This window comes from Molossus molossus, unplaced genomic scaffold (genome assembly GCF_014108415.1).
Source record: "Molossus molossus isolate mMolMol1 unplaced genomic scaffold, mMolMol1.p scaffold_m16_p_1, whole genome shotgun sequence".
Lineage (NCBI taxonomy): Eukaryota > Metazoa > Chordata > Mammalia > Chiroptera > Molossidae > Molossus > Molossus molossus.
The window spans coordinates 199,281,503-199,306,394 of NW_023425344.1; the positions used below are offsets into that span (position 1 = coordinate 199,281,503).

At 34.2% G+C, this 24,892-nt stretch overlaps 1 protein-coding gene and 1 pseudogene across 6 annotated transcripts in view; one reads left to right on the top strand and one right to left on the bottom strand.

Moving 5' to 3' along the window:
• VPS13C (vacuolar protein sorting 13 homolog C) overlaps positions 1-24,892 on the bottom strand; it is a 190,114-nt gene that overhangs the window by 159,415 nt on the left and 5,807 nt on the right. For all 6 annotated transcript variants that reach the window (XR_004956421.1, XR_004956420.1, XM_036240190.1 and 3 more), the window contains exons 2-5: positions 19,161-19,204; positions 16,636-16,678; positions 12,506-12,601; positions 10,799-10,900 (exon numbers count right to left, since the gene is read on the bottom strand). Coding sequence is in view for 4 of the 6 variants with exons in the window: in XM_036240190.1 (XP_036096083.1) it covers positions 10,799-10,900; positions 12,506-12,601; positions 16,636-16,678; positions 19,161-19,204 (285 nt within the window). In the remaining 2 variants the exon portion in view is untranslated. The remainder of the gene's footprint in view (positions 1-10,798; positions 10,901-12,505; positions 12,602-16,635; positions 16,679-19,160; positions 19,205-24,892) is intronic.
• Positions 4,243-4,983, top strand: LOC118615346 (annotated as a pseudogene).

A 24,892-nucleotide genomic window follows, 5' to 3' on the forward strand; every position in this document is an offset into this window, starting at 1 on the left:
CCTTGAGACAATTATCCTGCTTTGGTGTGTATAAGTGCTTTATACATACTTCTTTTGTCACATGAAATATTAAAAAGCTGAAGTTTATTAAAACTTTCCTATTTCATTAAAGGCACTCATAAGTAAAATTGGTGTTTTTTGTTTAGTTTTATTTTGTTCTTTACTGTGAGTGCATGGGAATCAACAATACAACAGCTACGACTACTGTTTGGTGCCACTGCCTTGAATCATGTTAAGGCAGCCGGCAATTTTATTCCACATTCCCTCCACACCATCAGCACCAAAATCAACACAGTAAAAAATCAAAGAATTCCTCAGTATTATTATGAAAATAGTTTTGACTTTTTCAAAACCATTGTTCTGGAATTTTAAAAATGACATCAAATAATAAGGAATATTTATTTTTAAAAAATGAAAGGATCATAAAGTACACATTAAGTTCTAGCCAACTGAATGAAGATATCAACAAAATTATTCTCATTTTAAAATCATCAGTATTCCAGGTCTAGTTTTTTACCAAGGCTAATGTACCTGTCTTGAAAAATCAGGAAACTCTGAACCAATTAAGGTGTCCTTTATAGCAACCTGTCTGTTAGTTTTTTTAACAATGCTGTCCAATGATTTTGTTATATATTTAAATGAACCACTGGAATGCATCTGTATCTTGGAGGCAGGTTATTCCCAGTAGGATTAGATAACCCTGCCCATGGGAAACTACAGAAAGGTGGTCCAGTTATAACCAACAAAATTGGACAATGAGCCACAAGTATCTCCATTCTAAAATATACAATCTTCCAAGGCTAAATCATGAAGAAATAGAAAATCTGAATAGACCAATTACTAGTATAGAAATTGAATCAGTAATAAAAAAAATTTTTTTTAAACTCCTAACAAATAGAAGTCCGGGACCAGACAGCTTCACTGGTGAATTCTATGAAATATTCAAAGAAGATTTAATACTTATCATGCTTGAACTACAAAAATTTAAAAAGAGGGTATGCTCCCAAACTTATTTTATAAAGCCAGCATTACCCTGACATCAAAATCAGACAAAGACACCACAAAAAGAAAAGAAAATTACAGGCCAATACCCCTGATGAACATAGATGCAAAAATCCTCAACAAAATATTAACAAACCAAATTCAGCAATACATTAAAAGGATAATATACCATTACTGAGTGGGATTTATATAAGCATGAAAGCATGATTCAACACCCACAAGTCAATCGACGTCTTACATCACATTAACAAAATGAAGAATGCCATATGATCATTTCAAAAGATGCAGAAAAACCATTTGACAAAATTCCACATCTGTTTATGATTTAAAAAAATTGTTTTTAAAAACCCTCAATAAACTGGGTATAGACAGAACATACGTCAACATAATAAAGGCCAAACCCACAGCTGACATCACACTCAATGATGAAAAACTGAAAGCTTTTCCCTTAAGACAAAGATGCCCACTTTCACCACTCTTATTCAACAAGTATTGGAAGTCCTAGCCAGAACAAGTAGGCATGAAAAGGAAATAAAAGGCATCCATATTGAAAAGAGAGAATCTAATGAACAAAATAAACTAACAAAATAGAAACAGACTAATAGAGAACAGACTGACAGCTGTCAGAAGGGAGGGGCGTTGCAAAGCTGGGTGAAAAAGGTGAAGGGATTAAGCAAAACAAAACAAAAGAAAACTCATAGGTGTACACAAACGAAGAATGGTGACTACCAGGAGTGAAGGGGGCTGCAGGGAGTGTAGAAGAAGGCATAAGGGGGATAAAGGATGACGGAAAGAGACTTGACTTGGGGTGGTGAACACACAATACAATATACAGTTGATGTATTATAGAATTGTACAAACTGAAACCTAAATAATTTTATTAACTAATGTCATCTCAATAAATTCAATAAAACAAAATAACATAAACTTTAAAAAAAAATTTTAAGTAAAACTCACTAATTGCCAATATGTTTTTATATACAGAAAACACCTAAAGACTCCAACAAAAGAACTGTTAGAAGTAATAAACAAATTCAGTAAAGCTGCAGGATACACAGGATACAAAATCAATATGCAAAAATCTATTGTGGTTTTATACACTAACAATGAACTACCAGAAAGAGAATTAAGAAAGCAATCTCATTTATAATTGCATCAAAGAATACCTGGGAATGCCCTGGCTGGTTTGGCTCAGTGGTTAGAGCATCGGCCCGCAAACTGGAGAGTCCCAGGTTTGGCTCCCGCTAAGGGCACATACCTTAGTTGCAGTTTGTCCTCGGCCCTGGTTAGGGTTGTGTGGGTGGCAGCCCCTCGATGTTTCTCACATTGATGCTTCTCTCTCTCTCCTCCTCCCTCTCTCCTTTCCGCTTTATCTGAAGATAAATGTAAAAATGTCCTCGGGTGAGGATTAAATAAAAAAGAATACTTAGGAATAAAATTTAATCAAGGAGGTGAAAGACCTGTACACTGAAAATTATAAGACACTGATAAAAGAAACTGAAGAAGACACAAATAATGAAAAGATATTCCATGTTCATGGATTGGAAAAATTAGTCTTATAAACTGTTCATATTACCCAAAGAAATGTAAAAATTTCATGCAATCCCTATCAAAATTCCAAAGGTATCTTTAGAAATAGAACAAACAATACTAAAATTTTTATGAAAGCTAAAATGATCCCAAATAGTCAAAGCAATCTTGAGAAAGAAAAACAAAACTGAAAGCCTCATGCTCCCTGATTTAAAACTATATTACAAAGCTATAATAATATATATATATATAATATTGGCAAAAAGACATATAGATCAATGGAACAGAGAGCCCAAAAGTAAACCCACATGCACATGGTCAATTAATTTATGACGAAAAAGGCAAGAATATACAATGGGGGAAAAACAGTCTCATCAATAAATTTTGCCAGAAAAATTGGACAGCCACATGCAAAAAAAATGAAACTAGACCACTATCTTACACTGTATATAAAAATTATCTCAAAATGGATTGACTTAAATGTAAGACAGAAACCATAAAACATATAGATGAAAATGTAGGTGTTAAGCTCCTTGACATCGCTCTTGGCAATTTTTTTTGAAATCTGATTCCAAAGGCAATGGCAGCAAAAGCAAAAATAAGCAAATGGGACTATATCAAATTTAAAAGCTTCTACAGCCCTGGCCAGCGGTTGGAGCGTTGGCCTGCGGTCTAGAGAGACCCGGGTTCGGTTCCCGCTAAGGGCATGTACCTTGGTTGCAGTTTGTCCCCGGCCCTGGTTGGTTGTGTGGGTGGCAGCCACTCGATGTGTCCCTTTCACGTCGATGTTTCTCTCTCTCTCTCTCTCTCTCTCTCTCTCTCTCTCTCTCTCTCTCTCTCTCTCTCCCTCTCTCTCCCTCCCACTCTATCTGTACAAAAAATGGAAAAATGTCCTCGGGTGAGGATAAAAATAAATAAATAAATAAAAATAAAAGCTTCTACACAGTGAAAGAAACAAAATAAAACAAACAAAATAAAACAAACAAAATAAAAAGGCAACCTACTAAATGGGAGAAGATACTTGCAAATCATATATATATGATAAAGGGTTAATATTCAAAATATATAAAGAACTCATACAGCTCAATAACAAAGAAATAAGCAATTCAATTTAAGAAATGGACAGAAAATCTGAAAAGGCATGTTTCCAAAAAAGACATACAGATGGCCCACAAGCATATGCAAAAATGTTCAACATCACTAATCAACAAGAAAATGCAAAGTAAAACCACAAGGTATCATCTCACACCTGTCAAAATGGCTATTATCGCCCTGGCCAGTTTGGCTCAGTGGTTGGAGCGTCAGCCCACAGACTGGAGAGTCCCAGGTTCGGTTCCCGCTAAGGGCACATACCTCGGTTGCAGTTTGTCCCCGGCCCTGGTTGGGGTCAGTGTGGATGGCAACCACTCGATATGTTTCTTTCACATCGATGTTTCTCTGTCTCTCTTCACCCCTCTCTCCCTCTTGCTTTCTCTGAAGATAAATGCAAAAAAATGTTCTCTGGTGAGGATAAAAAAAAAAAAGGCTATTATCAAAAGGACAAGAAATAACAAGTGTTGGCAAAGGTGTGGAAAAAAGGGAACCCTCATGCACAGTTGGTGGGAATGTAAATTGGTGCAGCCACTGTGGAAAACAATATTAAGGTTCCTTGAAAACATAAGAACAGAACTACCATAAGACTCAGCAATTTGCTGTTTTCCGACTGGAACCATGGAGGGTGCAGAAGAGAAGAAGGTCCCTGCTGTGCCAGAAACTCTTAAGAAAAAGTGAAGGAATTTCTCAGAGCTGAAGATCAAGCATCTGAGAAAGAAGTTTGCCGAAAAGATGCTTCGAAAGGCGAGGAGGAAGCTCATCTATGAAAAAGCTAAGCACTATCACAAGGAATACAGGCAGATGTACAGAACTGAGATTCGAATGGCTAGGATGGCAAGAAAAGCTGGCAACTTCTATGTACCTGCAGAACCCAAATTGGCATTTGTCATCAGGATCAGAGGTATCAATGGTGTGAGCCCAAAGGTCCAAAAGGTGCTACAGAGCCTTCGCCTTTACCAGATCTTCAACGGCACCTTTGTTAAGCTCAACAAGGCTTCGGTTAACATGCTGAGGATTGTGCAACCATATATTGCATGGGGGTACCCAAATCTGAAGTCAGTAAATGAATTGATCTACAAGCGTGGTTATGGCAAAATCAACAAAGTACAAATTTCCCTGACAGATAACACATTGATTGCTCGATCTCTTGGTAAATATGGCATCATCTGCATGGAGGATCTGATTGATGAGATTTATACTGTTGGAAAACGCTTCAAAGAAGCTAACGACTTCCTGTGGCCCTTCAAATTATCTTCTCCACACGGTGGAATGAAGAAAAAGACCACCCATTTTGTAGAAGGTAGAGATGCTGGTAACAGGGAAGACCAGATCAACAGGCTTATTAGGAGAATGAATTAAGGTTTCTATCATGGTTATTTTTATCATCTGGTCAGTTAATAAACAGTGAGTGCTTTAAATTGAAATGTTAAAAAAAAAAAAAAAAGACTCAGCAATTCTACTTCTGGATATTTACCTGAAAAAAAAAAAAAACCACTAAATTTAAAGAGATGTGCACCCTATGGTCACTGCATTATTTACAATAGCCAAGATATAGGAACAACCTAAATGTCCAAGATGAATGGATACAAAATATCCTGGATGAACAGAAAGAATGTCCTGGATGTCCTAGATGAATGAATAGAAAAGATGAAGTATATATACACAATAGGATACTATTTAGCCAAAAAAAAAAAATGAAATCTTGCCATTTGCAACAACATGAATGGATCTTGAGGGTATTTGGCTAAGTGAAAAAATTCAGACAGAGAAAGACAAATACAATATGATTTCACTTATATGTAGAATCTTACAAAAATGAAAGAACAAAAACCTCATAGAGAGAACATATTGGTGGTTGCCACAGGGAAGGGGAGCTTGGGGATGAAATGGGTGAGGGGGATCAAGAGGTACAAAGTTCCAGATATAAAATAAATAAGTCATGAGGATGTAATGTATAGCATGGTGACTACAGTTAATAATGCTATATAGCAAATTTAAAAGTTGCTAAGAAAGTAAACCTTAAAAGTTCTCTTCATAAGAAAAATGAAATTTTTGTAACTTCATAATGTAACTGATTGATAGTTGCTGGACTTATTGTGGTGATAACTTTGCAGTGTATGCAAATGTTGAATCATTATGTTGTACACATGAAAATAACAGAATGTTGTATGTCAATATACTTCAATTAAAAGAGTTAGAAAAAAATTTTATAAAAAGTTATCTATACAACAAACTGTAAGCTTCACAAGAGCAGTGGATTGTGTTTGTTTTACCCCATGAACATTCAGCATGACTGCAGAAGGTAGGGGAAAAAATGATGGTAAAGGGAAAAAACATGAATTACATTTCCATATTTTCTATAAGGATGGCACATCATCAAATGGACTCCACTAAAAGCACACGCATGGATAAGAATATAATTTTTATATAGCTGAATATAATTAACCATGCATACCCACCAGGCTTGATGTCCTTGTAGACAAAGTTTTCCAAGCCATATATGAACTCCCCTGAATGTGTGCCTGCATCCGCATGGCAGCAATAACCAAAATGCAAAGCATTTAAGACACCTTTAATTTCACATGTAAAATATGTCTAAACTTAATTCAAAGAATTAGAAGACAAGTAAAATTCAGTGACACCAAAACTATTATTTCTAAGATAATAATCGATGACATTTTAATTATTTCAACATACAAACTATTTCCCTAATATTAAAACAAAAATTCTTAATTAAAATTATAACAATAATTTCAAATTAAGCAAGGCAGACAAATATCAATTATAGCTAACGTCTCATTAAATTATTTGACAAATTTTCAAATGTGTTATTTTAGTTTCCTTTTGACTACCACTTTGTCCAATCAGAATGAAATATTATTTTCACATTTAGACTACTTTTAGAGTCAGCTGAAAGTAACTCACCTTAGTCTGATCTGTTCCCTTCAGATATACTGTCTGAATCCTTTTATCCATTCTGATTATGATGGCTACATAGTACCATTTTTTATTTCCCTCCCTAAATCCAGCCTAGACACAGCAAATTTAACCTTCCTAAAACAGCTCTAATCATGTCACTTCCTGGATTTTTAAAGAAAGAAAAAGGGAAAAGTTACTGACTCTCCCACCAGCTAGAATGAATGTCCATTATTCACAGATAAACATATAGGAGCTAAAGCTAGACTAGATTCAAATTCTACCTCTATCATTTTCTAGCTGTGTGACACAGAACAAGTTATTTAACTTTCAGCTTTTTCAAATATTAAATGGGATTGCAGCTTTTATAACATAGTTATAACTATTAATAAATTCCTATAAAGCATTTTGAAGAGTGACTGGCAAACAGTAAATGCTCAATAAATGTTAGCTGCTATCATTGTCATTATCATCATCATAGCATTCAAATTATCTTAAAATTTACCTAAACATAGCTTTCTAATTTACCTGTAACTACACTCTATCAAAATCCAAAATTCTTAGCTGTTCCTGTACATGCTCTACACTTTTCCACCATCACTGTCCCCTCTAGAATGCCCTCTCTCCTTTCTGCATACACATCCTTTAGACCCAGCTGAAATATATACCTTCAGTGTCTGTCCTGATCTCTTTGGCTAAACATATGTCCATTCTGAACTCCCTTAACACTCTATCTCTATTTTTTGATGGGACCCAACACTTTCTCCTATTGATTATTATGCACGTCTTACTTTCCCAGCTAAAATGTAAGTTTGTGGACAGTAGGATCCAGAGATTTTCTAATTTTTGTGTTTCCAACAATGTGTCAAGCAGATTAGCATCAGACTTCTCAAAAGTATCTGGTAAGCTAAAAGGTACTGCCTTCAAAATTCTAATTTTAAACCTAGGATTCTATCTCCTGCCAAATCAATCAAGTGGAAAAGTAAAATACAAAGACTTTCAGACTTGAAAGGATTCAGTGCTTCCTTTCTTAAAAGTTATCAGATATGATCCAACAAAATGAACAAAGTAACAGAAGAACAAAAGGCAAGAAACCCAGGAAACAATGAATTAAACACAGAAGAGTGATGAAGTCCAGTCCCAGAATGACAACTGTGTAGCAAGACTTAAAAAAACAACTAGTTCAACTGAAAATCTCCATGAAAAAAAAGGGAACAGGGGAGGAACCAATAGATGGGTTTGAGCAATTAGAAATAGTGATTGTCATATGACAGATTTCAAAGTATATGAGAAAAGTTAAGTGCAAATTTACATAAAAGACTAAGCAAATAGAAAAAACATTTACAAATTTAACAATTTAAATACAGAATCTACAGCATTTGAGAATCTTTTGGGCTCACTAGAAATGAAATATTTTCCTTTCCTTTATAACAGCCTTTCAGGGCAAATAAACTCACTACAATGAAATAAAAGAAAAAAAAATCAAGAAGTTTATTTTCACAATTACACAAATTCTCTAGAAATAAATTCAGTCATATTTTAATTTTCTTTTTTCCCACATGCCAGTGGACAGCATTCTATTTTACCAAATGAAACAAATTAAATAAAATACTTTTTTAGCCCTGGCCGGTTTGGCTCAGCGGTTAGAGCGCTGACCTGCAGTCCAGAGAGACCCGGGTTCGGTTCCCTCTAAGGGCACGTACCTCGGTTGCAGTTTGTCCCTGGCCCTGATTGGGTCGTGCGGGGATTGGGTCATGCGGGTGGCAACCACTCAATGTGTCCCTTTCACGTCGATGTTTCTCTCTCTCCCTCCCACTCTATCTGAACAAAATGTGGAAAAAATGTCCTCGGGTGAGAATTAAAAAAAAAAATACTTTTTTGGAGCAGATCAGCATGAATATTTTGCTTTCATTTTTATCATCTGCTGTTTAAAACTGAATCGCTTCCTCTTCTCACTTGAGTCTCTATATATGTGTGATGGCGATTTGTGCTTTCAAAATCAAGAAGTAATTGGAAAAATAAAATATGTTAAATAAATAAAATAATAACAATTAATGGTGAAATGCAGCCCTGGGCGGTTGCTCAGTGGTTAAAGCGTTGGCCCTCAGACCAAGGGTCTCGGGTTTGATTCCCAGTCAAGGGTATGTACCTGGGTTGCAGGTTCAATCCCAGGCCCAGGTCAGGATTGTGTGGGAGGCAACCAATTGATGCCTCTCTCACATCAGTGTTTCTCTCTCTCTCTCTCTCTCTCTTCCTCTCTCTCTCTCCCTTCCTCCTTTCCATTCTATCTAAAAATCAATGGAAAAATATCCTCGGGTGAGGATTAACAAAAATGGTAATAATAATAATAATTTTAAATGATGAAATGCAAAGCATCTCAAGGGCCAACATTGTTTTTGTCATTCTGATGAACAGTATTATATAAAGAAGATGTGCCCTGGCCGGTTTGGCTCAGCAGTTAGAGCGTCAGCCTATAGATCAATGAGTTGCGGGTTCGATTCCGGTCAAGGGCACATACCTCAGTTGCTATTTGTCCCTGGCCCTGGTTGGGGTCGTGCAGGAGGCAGCCACTTGATGCGTCCCTTTCATGTCCATGTTTCTTTCTCTCTCTCTCTACCCCCCCCTCCCTCTCTACTCCTGGCTCTCCCTCCCACTCTATCTGAACAAAAAATGGAGAAATGTCCTCAGGTGAGGATAAAAAATAAATAAATAAATAAAAGAAGATGTGAACCATATTCATACAAACTAGAAAAAAATATTTACATGCAGTCAAGATAATTAAATGTATTTCTTGACAATGAAGGAAAAACAATATCTATCAAACTTAGTATTATATATGTTCACCCCCCATAGTAATATCAAATCACCCTTAATAGCCTCTCTGCCAGACCCAAACATAAATGTTTCCTAAGCATTGAAAGCACAGGAGTAAAAATCTCATAGGCATTCAATATAAAATGTGTAGCAGGTATCATTTTATCAATGAAGCTGTCTACCAAAATATGAGGGACTACTATACTATGCTTTTTCTTACAGGTCACTAGAAACACTAAAATATTTTTAAAGCAATCTCTTCTTTGCATCCAAAAAGAGGACTTCATTGTTTCTTTCTCAAAGGAGAAAATATATTTATTTTCTCTATAATATAAACTATAAATTGTTGGCCCTGGCCGGTTTGGCTCAGCGGTTAGAGCATCGGCCTGCGGTCCGGAGAGACCCGGGTTTGGTTCCCGCTAAGGGCATGTACCTCGGTTGCAGTTTGTCCCCGGCCCTGGTTGGTTGTGCGGGTGGCGACCACTCGATGTGTCCCTTTCGCATCGATGTTTCTCTCTCTCTCTGTTCCTCTCTCTCCCTCCCACTCTATCTGTACAAAGAATGGAAAAATGTCCTTGGGTGAGGATGATAAAAAAAAAAAAATTATAAATTGTTGTATCAGTATTTCTAAGTATATGTCGATTTACCTATTAATGAATACAAATGTATCCAGAAAATATATTTAATCTGAACATTATCAAGAAAAAAAATCCTAGTGCTCTTCAAGTCTTTCTCCTCATTTTTTATAACACTATTTCCACATATACTAATTAACTAAAAGTGAATAAAAATAATCACACTGAATTGTCATAAAACAAAACCATTCCCACCTTGCCTTATCTGGCACATAAAAGTGATAGAAATAAAGAAAACTTCCATTAAAATACAGAGTCTTAAGTTAGCACAAATATAAAATATGTTTAAGTATAAAAAAGGGAAAAATTTTTCAGACATTTTGATTTCTTCCACTAAGACTGCCTGTATATTTTAAGTATTTTAGTAATTTTGTGTAAAAGAATCAATTAATGCTGTATAAGAGAAAACCCTTGAGGCAAAAAGAATTAGAATAATTGATAAAAAAAATATTAATGAGCAATTTATTTTAAAGACAGATTTCTTATTGCATTCAATTAGATGTCAGCACCTTAAGCTAAGAAAATAAATCTTATTATATCTAAATATTTCCGTTTTTTCTAACCCAACATTTGTCATACCTTTTCAGACAGACCAAAGAGAAATACCTAAGCAGAGAGACAAAACAATCACAGAAAAATTTGAGTCTTTAAAATATTTATAGTCAATATTTTGAGATATGATTTTAAAAGAAGATTCTTTCTTTGAAACTACAGTATGAAGGTTTATGAAAGCTTCCTATTTACAGTGCATTGAATATATCTAAAATGTAGGTATATCTAAGTTTACCTGAAGCATAAACTTATTGTACCTTTCTCTGCTGCTTTTTGAAGGGCTTCCTCAATTCGGGATAGCTCTTTCTGTTTAATATCTTGCAAAGACTTTTCTTCTTTTTCAGCATCATACTTAATACCTAAAAATATACAGTTAATTCACAAATAAAGAAATGCAATTAATAAATACATAGAAAAAGTTCAGCTTCATGACTGTGTGTGTGTAATGTCCTTGTTTTATAAGTAAAAAAAAAGTTGCATTCTTTAGATGCGTTTTACAGAAAGTTTAAACATAAATTATTTCTATTTATTTACAAAGTTCATATCAAAAAGAAAAGGAGGGAAGAATGAAGTAAAAGGGAGACGATATGAAAAAGAGAAAGTGGGGAAAAGAGTGAGTAGAAAAGTAAAAAGGAGAAACAGAGGGAGGGCAGAAAATGTCCAGTTATTATATCTGAGTGGTAGGTAAAATTGTAACTACAAAGCAACAGGTAATATCCAATATCAGCTGGTATCAGTACAGATTGATAAAAAAAATTTTAGAAACTAATTTAAGAATATGTATCAACATCAGTAATCATGGATATATATATATATATATATATTGTCTTTTTATCTACTAATCTCATTTCTGATAATGTATCCTAAGGAAATAACACCAAAGAATAAAAAAGTTATCTATCAGAATGAGGTAGTTATAATATTCACTGTAATAGCAAAAACAGTAGGCAACCCACATGGAGTATCATACAGCCTTTCAAAACTGTCACTATCACCATGAAAACTGAAAAATATCAAAATATATAAAGTAAAAAAGCCAGATCCATGTTGTGTACATAATGTGATAAATGCTATATCAAGTATGTATGTGGCAAAGACCAAAAAGCAAAAAGGGAAAAAAAATTGTTTGTTTTTTGGTTGAGAAAATATAATAATTATTCCCTAAAATACCCAAACTAAAAAAAATTTAATAATCATAGGTATTACTTAAATAAACATCACTGCTTTAAATCATTCATTAAAAAAATTAAAATACTATAATTTGTAATTTAAAAATTACCTATTTTACATAAATTTTTAAGAGAACATTCACTCAAAATCAGGAGCCACAAAGTAGGGGAAATTTTTCCAATACTGAAATCTGTAGATTTATGTATCGGTACATTTTGAAAATCTTACTTCATTTCACTCCCGCGACGTAAATCTGCCTAATGCATCTTAACTTAATAGAAAGCCTTAGTTGCACCCTGGCCAGTCTGGCTCAGCAGTTGGAGCGTCGGCCTGCAGTCCCGTTCCCTCTAAGGGCACGTACCTCAGTTGCAGTTTGTCCCCGGCCCTGGTTGGGTCGTGTGGGTGGCAACCACACTCGATGTGTCCCTTTCAGGTCCTTATTTCTCTCTCTCTCTCCCTCCCACTCTATCTGAACAAAAAATTGGAAAAATGTCCTCGAGTGAGGATAAAAAATAAAAAGAAAGCCTTAGTTGCAAAACAATTATTCATACAGAAAAGAATTAATTTAACAAGTGGTTGAAATTATTCTAACAACATAAAAATATTTTATATACAAATGTGGTTATATATATATGGGTATATATGTTAAATGTATGTAGATACATGCATATGTATGTATGTACATGATTTATTTAAATTATCTTCTATCTTACTAAACATATAAAATAGTTAACCCAGGTAACATTCAATGTCACTGTAATATAACTGAATGGTTACAGCCTAAAATGACATACTTGCTCCAGGAACAACAAGCAGGTATAATCCTTCCAGAGTTGCAACAACTGCTTCTCCATAAAGATTCTTCCAAGGAATCTTCAAAGTTAATTTATCTGAAGAAACATAATTTCAACCTTTAATTCTTATTTGGCTGCTCAAAACGATATATATTTCTCACTTTCCATTACAAGAAAAGGTATAACAAAACCATTTATAAATATAGTAAATATATCACTCAGAAAAAAAAAAGAAAAAATTTCAACACTGAAGTTCACAAAGATCTTTTCCATTATATTACTATTAGAAGAGACTAATCACATTGTGCTTTATATTTTTCAAACTTTTTATAACTATTATTTTATTTAATATTCCCAAATTGTAAGAAGAATGAGGCAGCTATTACTTAAATTCTTAAAAAAAGGAAACTGCCCGGCCAGTTTGGCTCAGTGGGTAGAGTGTCACCCCACGGACCAGAGTTGTGGGTTCGATTCCAGTCAAGGGCATGTACCTCGGTTGCAGTTCCATCCTGGGCCCTGGTTGGGGTCTTACAGGAGGCAGTCAGTCGATGTGTCACTCTCACATCGATGTTTCTCTCTCTCTCTCTCTTTTCCTCCCCCCCTCCACCTCTCTCTGGAAATCAATGGAAAAATTGTCCTCGGGTAAGGATTTAAAAAAAAAAAGGAAACTGTCCCAGAGAGGTTATATTAATTGCCTAAGACAACCAAAGGCATCAGTGAGGACGCTGGAACCAGAACTGGTACCCTTCTTCTTCCAACAGTTAGCTAATGGTCTCAATGCAGCACATGCTGACCTATACAACCAACAACATCTCTGCAGCTCAACTGTAAAACATTATCTGTACGAGATCCCAGAAACTGAAGCAGCAACACAGAGAAGAGTACCAAAGGAAAAGAACTTTGAGTTTATATCTGCTGCTATAATAGGAAGACTCCAGTTCTAAAGTCAAGGTATGCTGTTTTATTAGTAGTATTATGAGTTACAGGTAGCTTAGACAAATTATATTCCAAATTTCTACTTACAAATCACTAGAAAGAACACATTATTCTCTCTTAGAAACAATGATATTATTATCAGGTCCTTCAGAGACTAGCCTGAAAAAATGGTTTCACTCATAATATAGATAAACTATGGTCCTACTAGTCACTTAGCCAAGTTTGGGGTTTTATGGGAAAAGGCTATCCTGAGCAGGAGAGAGAAGACAAAAAGGGCATACTCTTAGCTAAATTTTGAAATGAGCAAAATCTATCTTTGGTATCTTTCCACATTTCCTTCTTTACTGGTTTCCCAAACTCTAATATACCTTCTTTCCAGGTCTCCAATCTGCCCTCAACAATACTAAAGCAATTATATCCAAACCTCTCCTAATCCCCAAGTTTTCCATGTTCCAAAACAAAATATGGGCTCTAATCACAATTTTTAAAATAACAACCCTAAAAAAGCTATAATTCTCTCAGTGTTGCTGATCAAGACTCTTCAGAGAAATGAATCTGATTCAACTAAATCAGGATAGTATGTGAATGACTAAGCTATTTATACCACCAGAATCACTGGCACTTTCAAAAACTCAAAGTTCAAAGAATCGTCAAACAGTACAACAAGCTTAAGGGGAAATAGTTCGGTATAAGGGAGGATATTTTTTATTTACCTGGATGGCTATGTAAGCAAGTCAGTATTACCTGGGAATCTATTGCCAGGGTTAAAATCTCAAATTACTTCTCCATTGAAATTTTATTTTTTCAGCTTGTAAACCTGCTGAGTTTCTTAAATGGCTCCCATGTCAGGGAGTCTAGAGATAATGCCAGTTACCTCTATGATCCATATATTTATGGATCATTTCTAAGTCTGATGATTTTTATAGTGAGTACCAACTATATTTATAACAGATACTATATATTTGTAATTATCTCATAAACTCCTAAAAAATGATTTATCTTCTAGGTGAGTATGAGACTGAAAAAATGGAAAATGCCCCTTTACTTAGCATACCAAAAGGGACTGCCTGTTCCCTATACTTCTCTCCATTTATCCTAACCCATTATCCTCCCATCCTTCATTATCCTAAATTCCACTGGAATTCAGCTAGTTATATTACTGCCTCCCTTTCACAGATCAGAGACTTTTTTAATTTTTAAGTAAAAGAACAATCCAGGAAGACTGACAAATATGTCTAGTCCTAAAAAAAAAAATCTGGAGCTTACTTAGCCACAATGACTTTATAGGTTAGGTGTAATCCAACAGAAATTTAATAATGAATATAAATGCTACATAAATTTTTAAAAGATATAAAGGTAAAAGAATGAATAAATGGCTATAACTTCACTCTAGGATTTCAATTAAGCATGTAGACCCACAGCAATACACTGCTAAGCATTACCACCTCACACAGCACAAAGCTTTGTATTAAAAAAAAAAAAAAAAAATGATGCATTCCCTAGGGATGCTTTCAATCCTAGGGATGTTTCCTGTTTCAAGAAAAAAAAGTGACTTTATATTAAAATGAACACAGAAGTGACATAAAATGGACTCGAACTGAAATATTTAAGTAATTACAAGAGATGCTAGAATAGTGAAAACAAAACTCTCCTTGAATATGAAATAACAAATGAAAAAGGAAAGTGACATGGTGAAATAGAAGGTGATCAAGATGGAAAGAAGGATGGTGGCATATGTGAGAGTTCTACAGAGTATGTCATCTAGAGTTGTAATTTGTATTTTAAAAAAAATAAAAATCGGGTAGTATAAACAAGTTGAGAGGACTTCACAGATTAAACTTCCTACTGAAAACTTTCTTCAACAAAGATGTATGCTTATTATAGACAGATGATCTTAGTGTTCAAGTTTAGCTGCAAAGAAAGACTTTCTACTTATCAAAACATATCCTCCACACCACATTGCTATATAATTTATCAATTGAAATGGTTGAACCAAACGTGGAGGAAATAAGCCACACTTAAAGTTTATTTACTAGAATATGCAAATTATACAACTTTCACATATAAAGGAAAAGCACAGAATTTGGATACCAATTTTGAAAATTATTTGTGTGATGGAACCAAAGGCTGGATAGTGTCATTACAGTTAAAATGTCCTCCCATTTTAGCCATTGGGAAAACTGGACAGATATGTGAAAAAAAAGAAAGTAAACCACTTCTTACAACCATACACAAGAATAAACTCAAAATGGATTAAAGACTTAAATAGATTAAATGTTAGACTCGAAACCATAAAAACCCTAGAAAAAAACGTAGGCAGTATAATCTTGGACATTTCTTGCAGCAATATTTTTTCTGACTTATATCCTCGAGCAAGGGCAACAAAAGAAAAAAATTAACAAATGGTACTACACCAAACTAAAAAGTTTTTGCACAGCAAATGAAACCATCAACAAAATGAAAAGACAACCCACTGAATGGGAGAACATATTCACCAATAATACATCTGATAAGGGGTTAATATCCAAAATTTATAAAGAATCTATATAACTCAACACCAAAAAAACAAACAATCCAACTTAAAAATGGGCAAAGGACCAGAAGACGGCCAACAGACATATGAAAAGATGCTCAATGTCACGAATCATCAGAGAAATGCAAATTAAAACCACAATGAGGTTATCACCTCACACATGTCAGAATGGCTATCATCAATAAATCAACAAACAACAAGTGTTGGGGAGGATGTGGAAAAAAAAGGAACCACTGTGCTCTGTTGGAGGGAACGCAGATTGGTGCAGTCACTGTGCAAAAATGTCCTTCCATTTTAGAGGGTAAATCCCTACCCTACTGTTAAAATCTTCAAAGTATATATGTATTATACATAAAACACATTAGGTTAATAAATACAAAAGCTCTCATCAACATAAGCCAAAAAGATGTTTTAGATTAAATAACACAGAAGAAAAAAACGAAAATAACTCAGAGTGAAGTGCTACCCAGCAGGTGTCATTCAGTGGACTGAGAGGTCCCTGTCAGGGCACATGCCCGGGTTTGAAACTTGGTCCCCAGTAGGGGGCGTGCAAGACACAGCCAATGGATGTTTCTCAGGTTGATGTTTCTGTATCTCCCTTCTTCTCTCTCTAAAAAATCAATAAAAACATTTTTTTAAAAAAAAAGAGTGAAGTACTTACCAATTTGGCCAGCCTTGACTTTGAAAGGAACATCCAATTCACTCTGCAGAAGGAAGAAAAACATTTAAAGGACCTCTTAAAGTATTAAGCCCCTCCAAAAAATCACCTCTGTATATCATTACTTAAATACACAATCATCTCTAAGGAAAAACATGAAACAAATTTCCTGTATTTAAATAACTCATAAAGGATGTTTTATGGCTGAAACAAAGAGTTTTTATTAACTTAAACTTTGACGTTAAAGAAAGAATTCAGCCCTGGCCAGTGTGCCTTAGTTGGTTGAGCTTCGTCCCATATACCAAGAGGTCTCTGGTTAAATTGCCGGTCAGGGCCAGGGCACATACTCAGGTTGTGGACTCAATTAATGTTTCCTTCTCTCATCAATTTTTCTCTCTCTCTCTCCCTTTCCCTTACTCTTTCTCTAAAATCAATAAAAACATTTTTTAAAAAAGAAAGAATTCATGGGAATAGTATAATTATAAATAGAATTAATAGAAAAAGAGTTTATAGTTAAAGAAAGTAATTGGGTAATCTGGTTGTTTTAATAAACCAAGCCAGATGGAAATGCCATAAACTTTTAAAATAATAGATGAATACTGTTTATCTGAAATACTAAAATAGGAAGAGGTTTTTCATGTAAATAAGTTGAAAATAATAACCTAACAATTCTCTTTCAAATAAATATTTAGTAAATGAATAAACAAAACAATCTTTTTAAAAAAGCAAATTCCCAACATATTATTTACCAAATTAAAATTTACTTTAGATTACTGACAATTACCAATCAATAATGAACTTTCACTTTCTAGATTCCAAACTACCAAAAAGTACAAATAACTTTTCTATGCACAGAGTACTAAACAATAACTGATATTCACAATGATCACTTGAGTCCTTAGAATTATTAAAATCTGAACCAATCAGAGTAGCCTTTCTGTTCGGTGTACCTTAGCATATACTAATACTACCAAAATCTGGCACTTTAGATATCAATTAACTAAAATAATCAATTTACCCAATCTCTGATTGCTCAAGCATTCTAGGTGAAAAGAGAAAAAGAACCCATATTAAAGTAAAATCTCACTAATATGGTTTAATTGCAATTTAAATTAATGGCAAATATAAATTACAAATTTCTTTATCATATAACAAAGTAGCACATAACCAAAACTCAAATTAGGCTAACACAGAGTTCATATCAATTCTATTTATGTTAAATATATATCCTCTCACCATAATTCTATTTATACTTATTTCCTTCTAAAATAAACAGAGAAAAAAAACTTTATTTTAATCTCCAGCAATAAAATCTTAAGTTCTAAATTTTGGGATATATTTTTAAAAGTTGTAGCACCCTACGTAAAGGGAGGGAAAGAAAATTTAAGTGAATGCCCACTACTTTCCAGGCTCTACTTTTCATTTTATTCAAGCCACAAAGGCAAAGAGATACTATACTGTTTTGTATTATTAACTCCACTTAAAAGATGATTAAACTAATGCTCAAACAAAACCCAGAAACCTGCCGAAAGACACACAGCTGAAGGCAGAGCTAGCACTCAAACCTGGGTTTTCCAAACTACAAGGTCCATGCCCTTTCCACTATGCCAAATATCGCAACAAAATTTAATGTTACTCCTGTGACAAAGTTCTACTCCTAGGATCTCCAATAGCTCTAAATGGTTCCCCTGAGACAAGTCATGGGGATATTTTATGTATAATGCTCTCGTTAATAATACAGTTCATCATGCAGAAATAAAACCAGAAGTCAAAGACAGGATTTTAAAACATACTATAGATTAATTAGAAATATTAATTAAAAAATAAAATCATTCATAAGTGATTTCATAAACTCAAATTAAGTCTAATATGTTAGCTAGAGCTTAAAAGGTGGGGGTTCAGGGAAATGGAGAGAGTGTTATTTTCAGCTCAATAGTAAATGACACAAACTACTCTCTAAAACTAGAGTCCAAAAACAATCTATTTAACCAAGAGGGGGAGGGGGAGGGAGAGAGAGAAACAGCAATCAGTTGCCTCCTGTACCTGCCCTGACCTGAGGAATCCAATTTGCCACCTGGGCATGCTCCCTGACTGGGACTCAAACCTACTACCTTTTGTTGTATGGGATGATGCTTCAATCAACTGAACCACACCAGCCAGGACTATTTTACCTCTTAATAGTACCATAATATTATATGGCTGCACTTTGAATGTATTTCCAAAAATACAATTATTCATTAGATAAATTGTTAAAGTCAAGCCCTTAGACAAAGACCCACTATAAAGCTATACAGTCAAATCAGGTCAAGGAAAAACTATATTTCCAAAAGATACTATTTTGATCATCAGGAAAAAAAATTTATAAATCTTTAATCTCAGATTTTCCTACAGCAAATAGTTATAACAAGTAATCCTTCTCTGAGTGACTCAACCACTTTATCTGGTACCTGGTACCAGATACTTAGTAACCAATGGTTCCTAAGAGCTTCAAATTAAATGAGTAATTAACATAGTTTTTAAAAACTTACCAGAGCATTTTCTTTTATCTTTAGATTATCTAAAGCCACATTACCTTTTAAAAAAAGAAAAGAAACAAATTAAGTTAATACACCAGTAAGTAAAACCAATCATATGGCAGTACTAATCACTATTCTAAGTGCTAAGAAGACAATGGAGTGCAAGGCAAACTTCAAATCTTAAAAAGCTACTGGCACAAAAGATTTGAGATATATATATATATGTATATATGTATATATATATATATATATACAAGAATTATTAGTTATAGCATATTTAGATTAGCCCAACACAAAATAAATTACAAAATATTTAAACTGCCTAACATTTAAATAGACAATGAGAAAGAATTTGTAAACTTTCAGCCTGAAGAACTTGAGAACAAAAGAAAGCATTCACCATTTTGAATAATTAAGCCAAAATATCAAAACAATGACATAAAGAGATGACTACTAGAACAGATCAATTATCCTGTAACTCAGGATGCTTTCCTTATTACGTTGTCAATGAATATTTTCTACAGGAATGTGGTTTTATTCTTTTAAAACTCCAAACATCCTACCTTTCCAGTAATTATTGTTTATGGTTCTAACATATTTTAATTAATCCAACTTTTCTTAAATCTATTCAGGTGCTAAGTTACAAAAACTACAGCCATAATGATACTGTTACATGACTCAAATTTTAAACACTGTACCTGTATTTGTCAATACAGAATACTTAAATGTTCTTGCTTACAAAGAAACATAAGCAAAAGAAAACAGTTTTTTGCCCTGGCTGGTTTGGCTCAGCCATTTGAGTGCTGGCCTGCAGACTGAAGGGTCATAGGTTTGATTCCTGGTCAAGGGCACTTAATTGGGTTGCAGGCTCCATCTCTGACCCTGATTGTGCAGGAGGCAACCAATCAATGTGTCCCCCTCACAGATGTTTCTCTCTCTCTCCCCCCTTTCCTTTCCACTCTCTAAAAATCAATGGAAAAATATCCTAAGGTGAGGATTAACAACAGAAAAAAAAATTTCATTTCACTTAAATATCTTAACGTTTGATAAAACTATAGTTTGAACATTAAATGAAATTGTAAATTCTTCATATTCTTAATCACTCATAACACATTTATTTTTGAAAAAATACTATACTTCTTATGTTCTCCATAAATATTTTTCAATCAAGTAATTTTATCCTCATAGTATTGTGGAATGAATTAAAAATATATTTAATTTTATTATTCCATTGTTAGAGATTTGCTTTTCCCCAGACCTCAGATTTACTCAAACACTTATTAAGCACCTACTGAGTTAGGTACTGGAAAGAGAGAGATGGTCAGAACAACATCCCTTCTACTGAGGAGCTCACAGCCTTGAAAAGGAAACTGAATCTCTAGTTTGGGAAGTATTTCATCGGCCTTCCAACAGAAGAGCTAACAGGATGCAAAGGAGGAACCACCTCGCTCTACCTAGGGAGATCAAGAACTTCACAGGGAAGTTTAGGCTAGAAAGCTGAAGAAATATTTACCAGTTGATAAGAAAAGAAGGCAAACAGACATCCATGAGTAAAACACATTTTAGAAACCACAAGTAAAGGTTTAGTGTAGCTGGAGGGTGTGAGAAAAGAATAAGAGATAAAGTCATAAAGTCTAGCAGAGAATAGACTAACAGTTTTTAGAATGATAAATGCAGACTGGTCACAACAGAGAGATGAAATATGTATAACAGAAATAATAAAATCAGAGCTATGTCTTAGAACCATTACTCTAGTATCCTCAGAAATAACCATCAAACTGTCCAAACAATTTAGCTATAAGGATATTGTGATATTGGTTACAATAGCAGAAAGAATGGATGGGTGGATGGATGGATGGATGGATGAGGAGGAGGGAGGGAGGACCTAAAGAACTAAATGTCTAGGAAGAAGGCATAAATTATAATAAATCTGTAATATAGAAAAAATAGGCAGGCATGGAAAAATGTTCACAAAATATTAAGTTTTTTAAAAAGGTTAAAGAATGCCCACATTGATCCAATTTTTAAATTTTATATATATAAAAAGGAGGGACATCTGTAATAATTTCAACAATAAAGATAATTTATTTTTTAATTATATATGTACACACAGAAAACAAATGTAATACTGGTCACCATAATGATCACAATGGTTATTTCCATACAATAAAGTTCATTTTCTGTGTATATGTATATTTAAATCTTTCTAAAATAAACTGTTGAAAACTACAATAAAAGGAGAAAAGAAAGTAAGAAATGGGAAGAAAATACTACAACGTTATAATAAGAGGAAAGGAAAAGAATAGACGCAGTTAGGTGGTTTCTACAATACCTGCAGGAAATTAAACCTGAAATAGGCAGAACCTTCAGGGTTGAAGAGGCAGAGTTAGAATAAAATGTTATTTTGGAAGAATAACTATGATGTCATCACTGACCAAGTATACAGATAATAAAGTAATCATGGAAAACTGCCATGCATTTGGAAATTGGGGGGGAAATCCTGAAGAAGTATCATATGTACAAAAACTACACAGAATAAAAAAATTTCTGGATTTAATTCTTTCAAATGATAAATTTCAGAAAATTACAACTGGGGACTCTATTCAAATCAAAAGAAGGGATCTGTACAGATACTAGCACGTATTTGAAGCAATTCAAACTAGTTTAACAAGACCTAAGGCCCATATGGAGACTTGCAAACTTGCTCATAAATTTTGACTGTTCTACCCAGGGATACTCAACTACTGGGTCAAGTGTCACTGGGAGTGCTCAGAAGTGATCTGCATTACATATGAAGATTTTTTGTTTTGTTTTTTTTAACAACTGTTAAGACACCTACATAATTTGTATAAAAGTATAAATGTCCTTATAAAATGTGGGCTGCTTCTACTGCTGTGGCACTTTTTGGTTCTTTAATAAATAGATGGTATTTAAGATGTGGAATACTGAAAACTACCAGCATGGCTAACAGAGTTAAACAAGTATATTTAGAAAGACAAACAAAAAGATAGTATTGCTAGGAGGTAGAATTTAAGAGTTTTTTTAATTAATGTTTTTCAGTATTTTCTAGTTTTTATAGTAATTAGATACTTTTTATGTTAAAATATTACACAAATTATAATAATGGGAAAACAAAACAAAGGTAAATTCTAATGTCAATATGACCTCAGTATGTTTTATATAAATTGCTTCTATATCTGATATCTACCTTATCTATAGACACATTTAAGAAATCTGTTTCTTCTACTTAATGCCTAGCAAACAAATGTATACTTCCTCTCTGAAAAATGTGAATGTTATCTAACAAACCGTGAACATAACAATGAAATAAGAATAATATTCAAAAAAATATTTGCACTGAAGGAGGAGCTGCTAGTCTTAATACAAAGTACAGGAGAGGAATAGCAGCATATTTCAGATAAACACCAGGTTAAAGTGCATTCGCTCATTCAACCAGTAGATGAGTGCCTTATCTAGGTAAGGCACTGTGCTAACAGTATCCTTCCACTAACGTACAAGCTTTCCTGCAGATACACATGTAGGAATTTCACTGTCTAGTCTATGAATGTCAGAAATCCTGTTAAAATAACAGTAATTTATAAATCTAAAATTAAATATCCTTCCTAAATATCAACCATTTTAAATTTAACTAAATACTGAGGAAAGGTTAAGATTTAGTTTTCCATTTCTACGTCAAGATAACATCACAATTTCATACACATGCAAGTCACTTGATTGCTATAGGCTTAAGAATTCTTAGAGGCTATGGGAAGTTCCTGAAAACCCGGAGAAAGGGTAAATATTTGTGTCTAATCTTAAAAGAAAAGGGGGGGTGGAGGAGAATGACCAATAATTGAAGATGAATAAACTTTACTCTGCCAGCAAGGAAGGCACTAAAGCCAAACCCTCAATCAAGTGTCCCTAACTCCACAAGGTTTGGAAAACTCCAAGGTAACAAATAAGGAAGGAAGTCCCATGAAGTAATTTCCTTCTGTGATGGACTGACAGACCTAAAGGATGAGAGTAAGCACTAAGTGTAGTCTGTGTTTGAGAAGAGAAGGTTTCTGATTTTGACCCTATATGATTCTCAGGAATAAACTAGAAACTTTTTTGGATGAGTATACATGGCTACAGAGTCAAAAATAAAGTTTCAAAGCTACTCTTCAAGGATATTTTAAGCACCTTAAAAGGGTAAATATTAGATCAAAATGTATCTAATAATCTTTACTAATGAACCAGAAGATGGAAATGAAAGTAAATCCATTAAATTAGCAAATAACACCAAGATAAGCAGAGCTGGAGTTATCTCAAAAAATATAATAGAAAAAGAAATGGTTGCTAAATTATAGAAAACAACCAAGTCAGTATACTTATGAATAAAAATCAAATGGTACTGGTATAATATAGAATAAGTCTGCCTAGGTCCAAGAATAACTTTTAAAATACATAATAACCTACAAAATAAATGTAAGAAATACAGTGCTGATGTTAAATACCTCTAGTCAAAAATAATCTATCTGAAATTTCACAGAGGTTTATCTATACCTTTCTTACAGCACTTAACTATACAAATCCCCAACCTGATTTATAAACTCCTTCCTGATTCTCCTCATAGTAGGTGCTCAATAAATATTGATTTAGAATGCATATTATACTGAGGTAGAAACAACTATAAGAATATAAACTGTGTCCTGGACAGTTTGGTTCAGCAGTTAGAGCATCGGCATGTGAACCGGAGAGTTGGGTTCAGTGTTCAGTTCCTGCTAAGAGCATGTACCTCAGTTGGGGTTTGTCCCTGGCCCCAGTTGGGATCGTGTGGGTGGCAACCACTTGATGTGTCTCTCTCACATTGATGTTTCTTTCTCTCTCTTCCTCACTCTCTCCCTCCCGCTCTATCTGAAGATAAATGCAAAAATGTCCTTGGGTGAGGATAAAAAAAAAAAAGAATAACTGTTACACTTAAAAAAAAACACTCTCAGATCTATTACATTACTTAATTCTCACAGCCTCCTTGTGAAGGAGGCAGAACATGTATATTAAGCAAAAGAAACTAAGGCTTAGAAAGGTTAAATGTCCAGTCAAAAAATACTATGTCAACCTAGTAAGTGGTAGAGGCACGGCCCAAATCTGATGCCCGATTCTGTGTTCAGAACCTCACACTATACCCCTACACCTATCAAAAAAAAAAAAAAAAAAAAAACAAGAGCAGAAAGGGTAAAGGATTTTAATTCAGAAGATAATTCTATCTCCTTGGGAGAAAAAAATACCATACAAGAATCAGACTCAGCATTAAGAGGATTGTGTAGTTGATAGATCCACCTCTGGTCTTTGCATTTTAACTATGAAGAGCCAGGAGAGTGTGGCTCAGTTGGTTGAGCACAGTCCCTTGCACCAAGAGGTCACAGGTTCGACTCCAGGTCAGGGCACATGCCTGGGTTTTGGGTTCAGTCTCCAGTTGGGGGTTTCTATCTGTCTCTCCCTCTTACTTCCTTTCTCTCTAAAAAGAAATAAACAAAACATATTTTAAAAATTAAAAATAAAAAACTCCAGAAGTTTATATGGAACCAAAAAAGACCCCAAAGAAAATATAGTGATTCATTTCAATTGAATGCAGCTATTCAACCAAATTAACCAATCTAGATGCCTTTCAATAGGAGTACACAGTGAACTGTCTTGGGAGGGGAAATGGGAGAGCGGGGAGAGGAAACAATTAACTCTTACTCTTTCCATTTCCCTACTGAAAC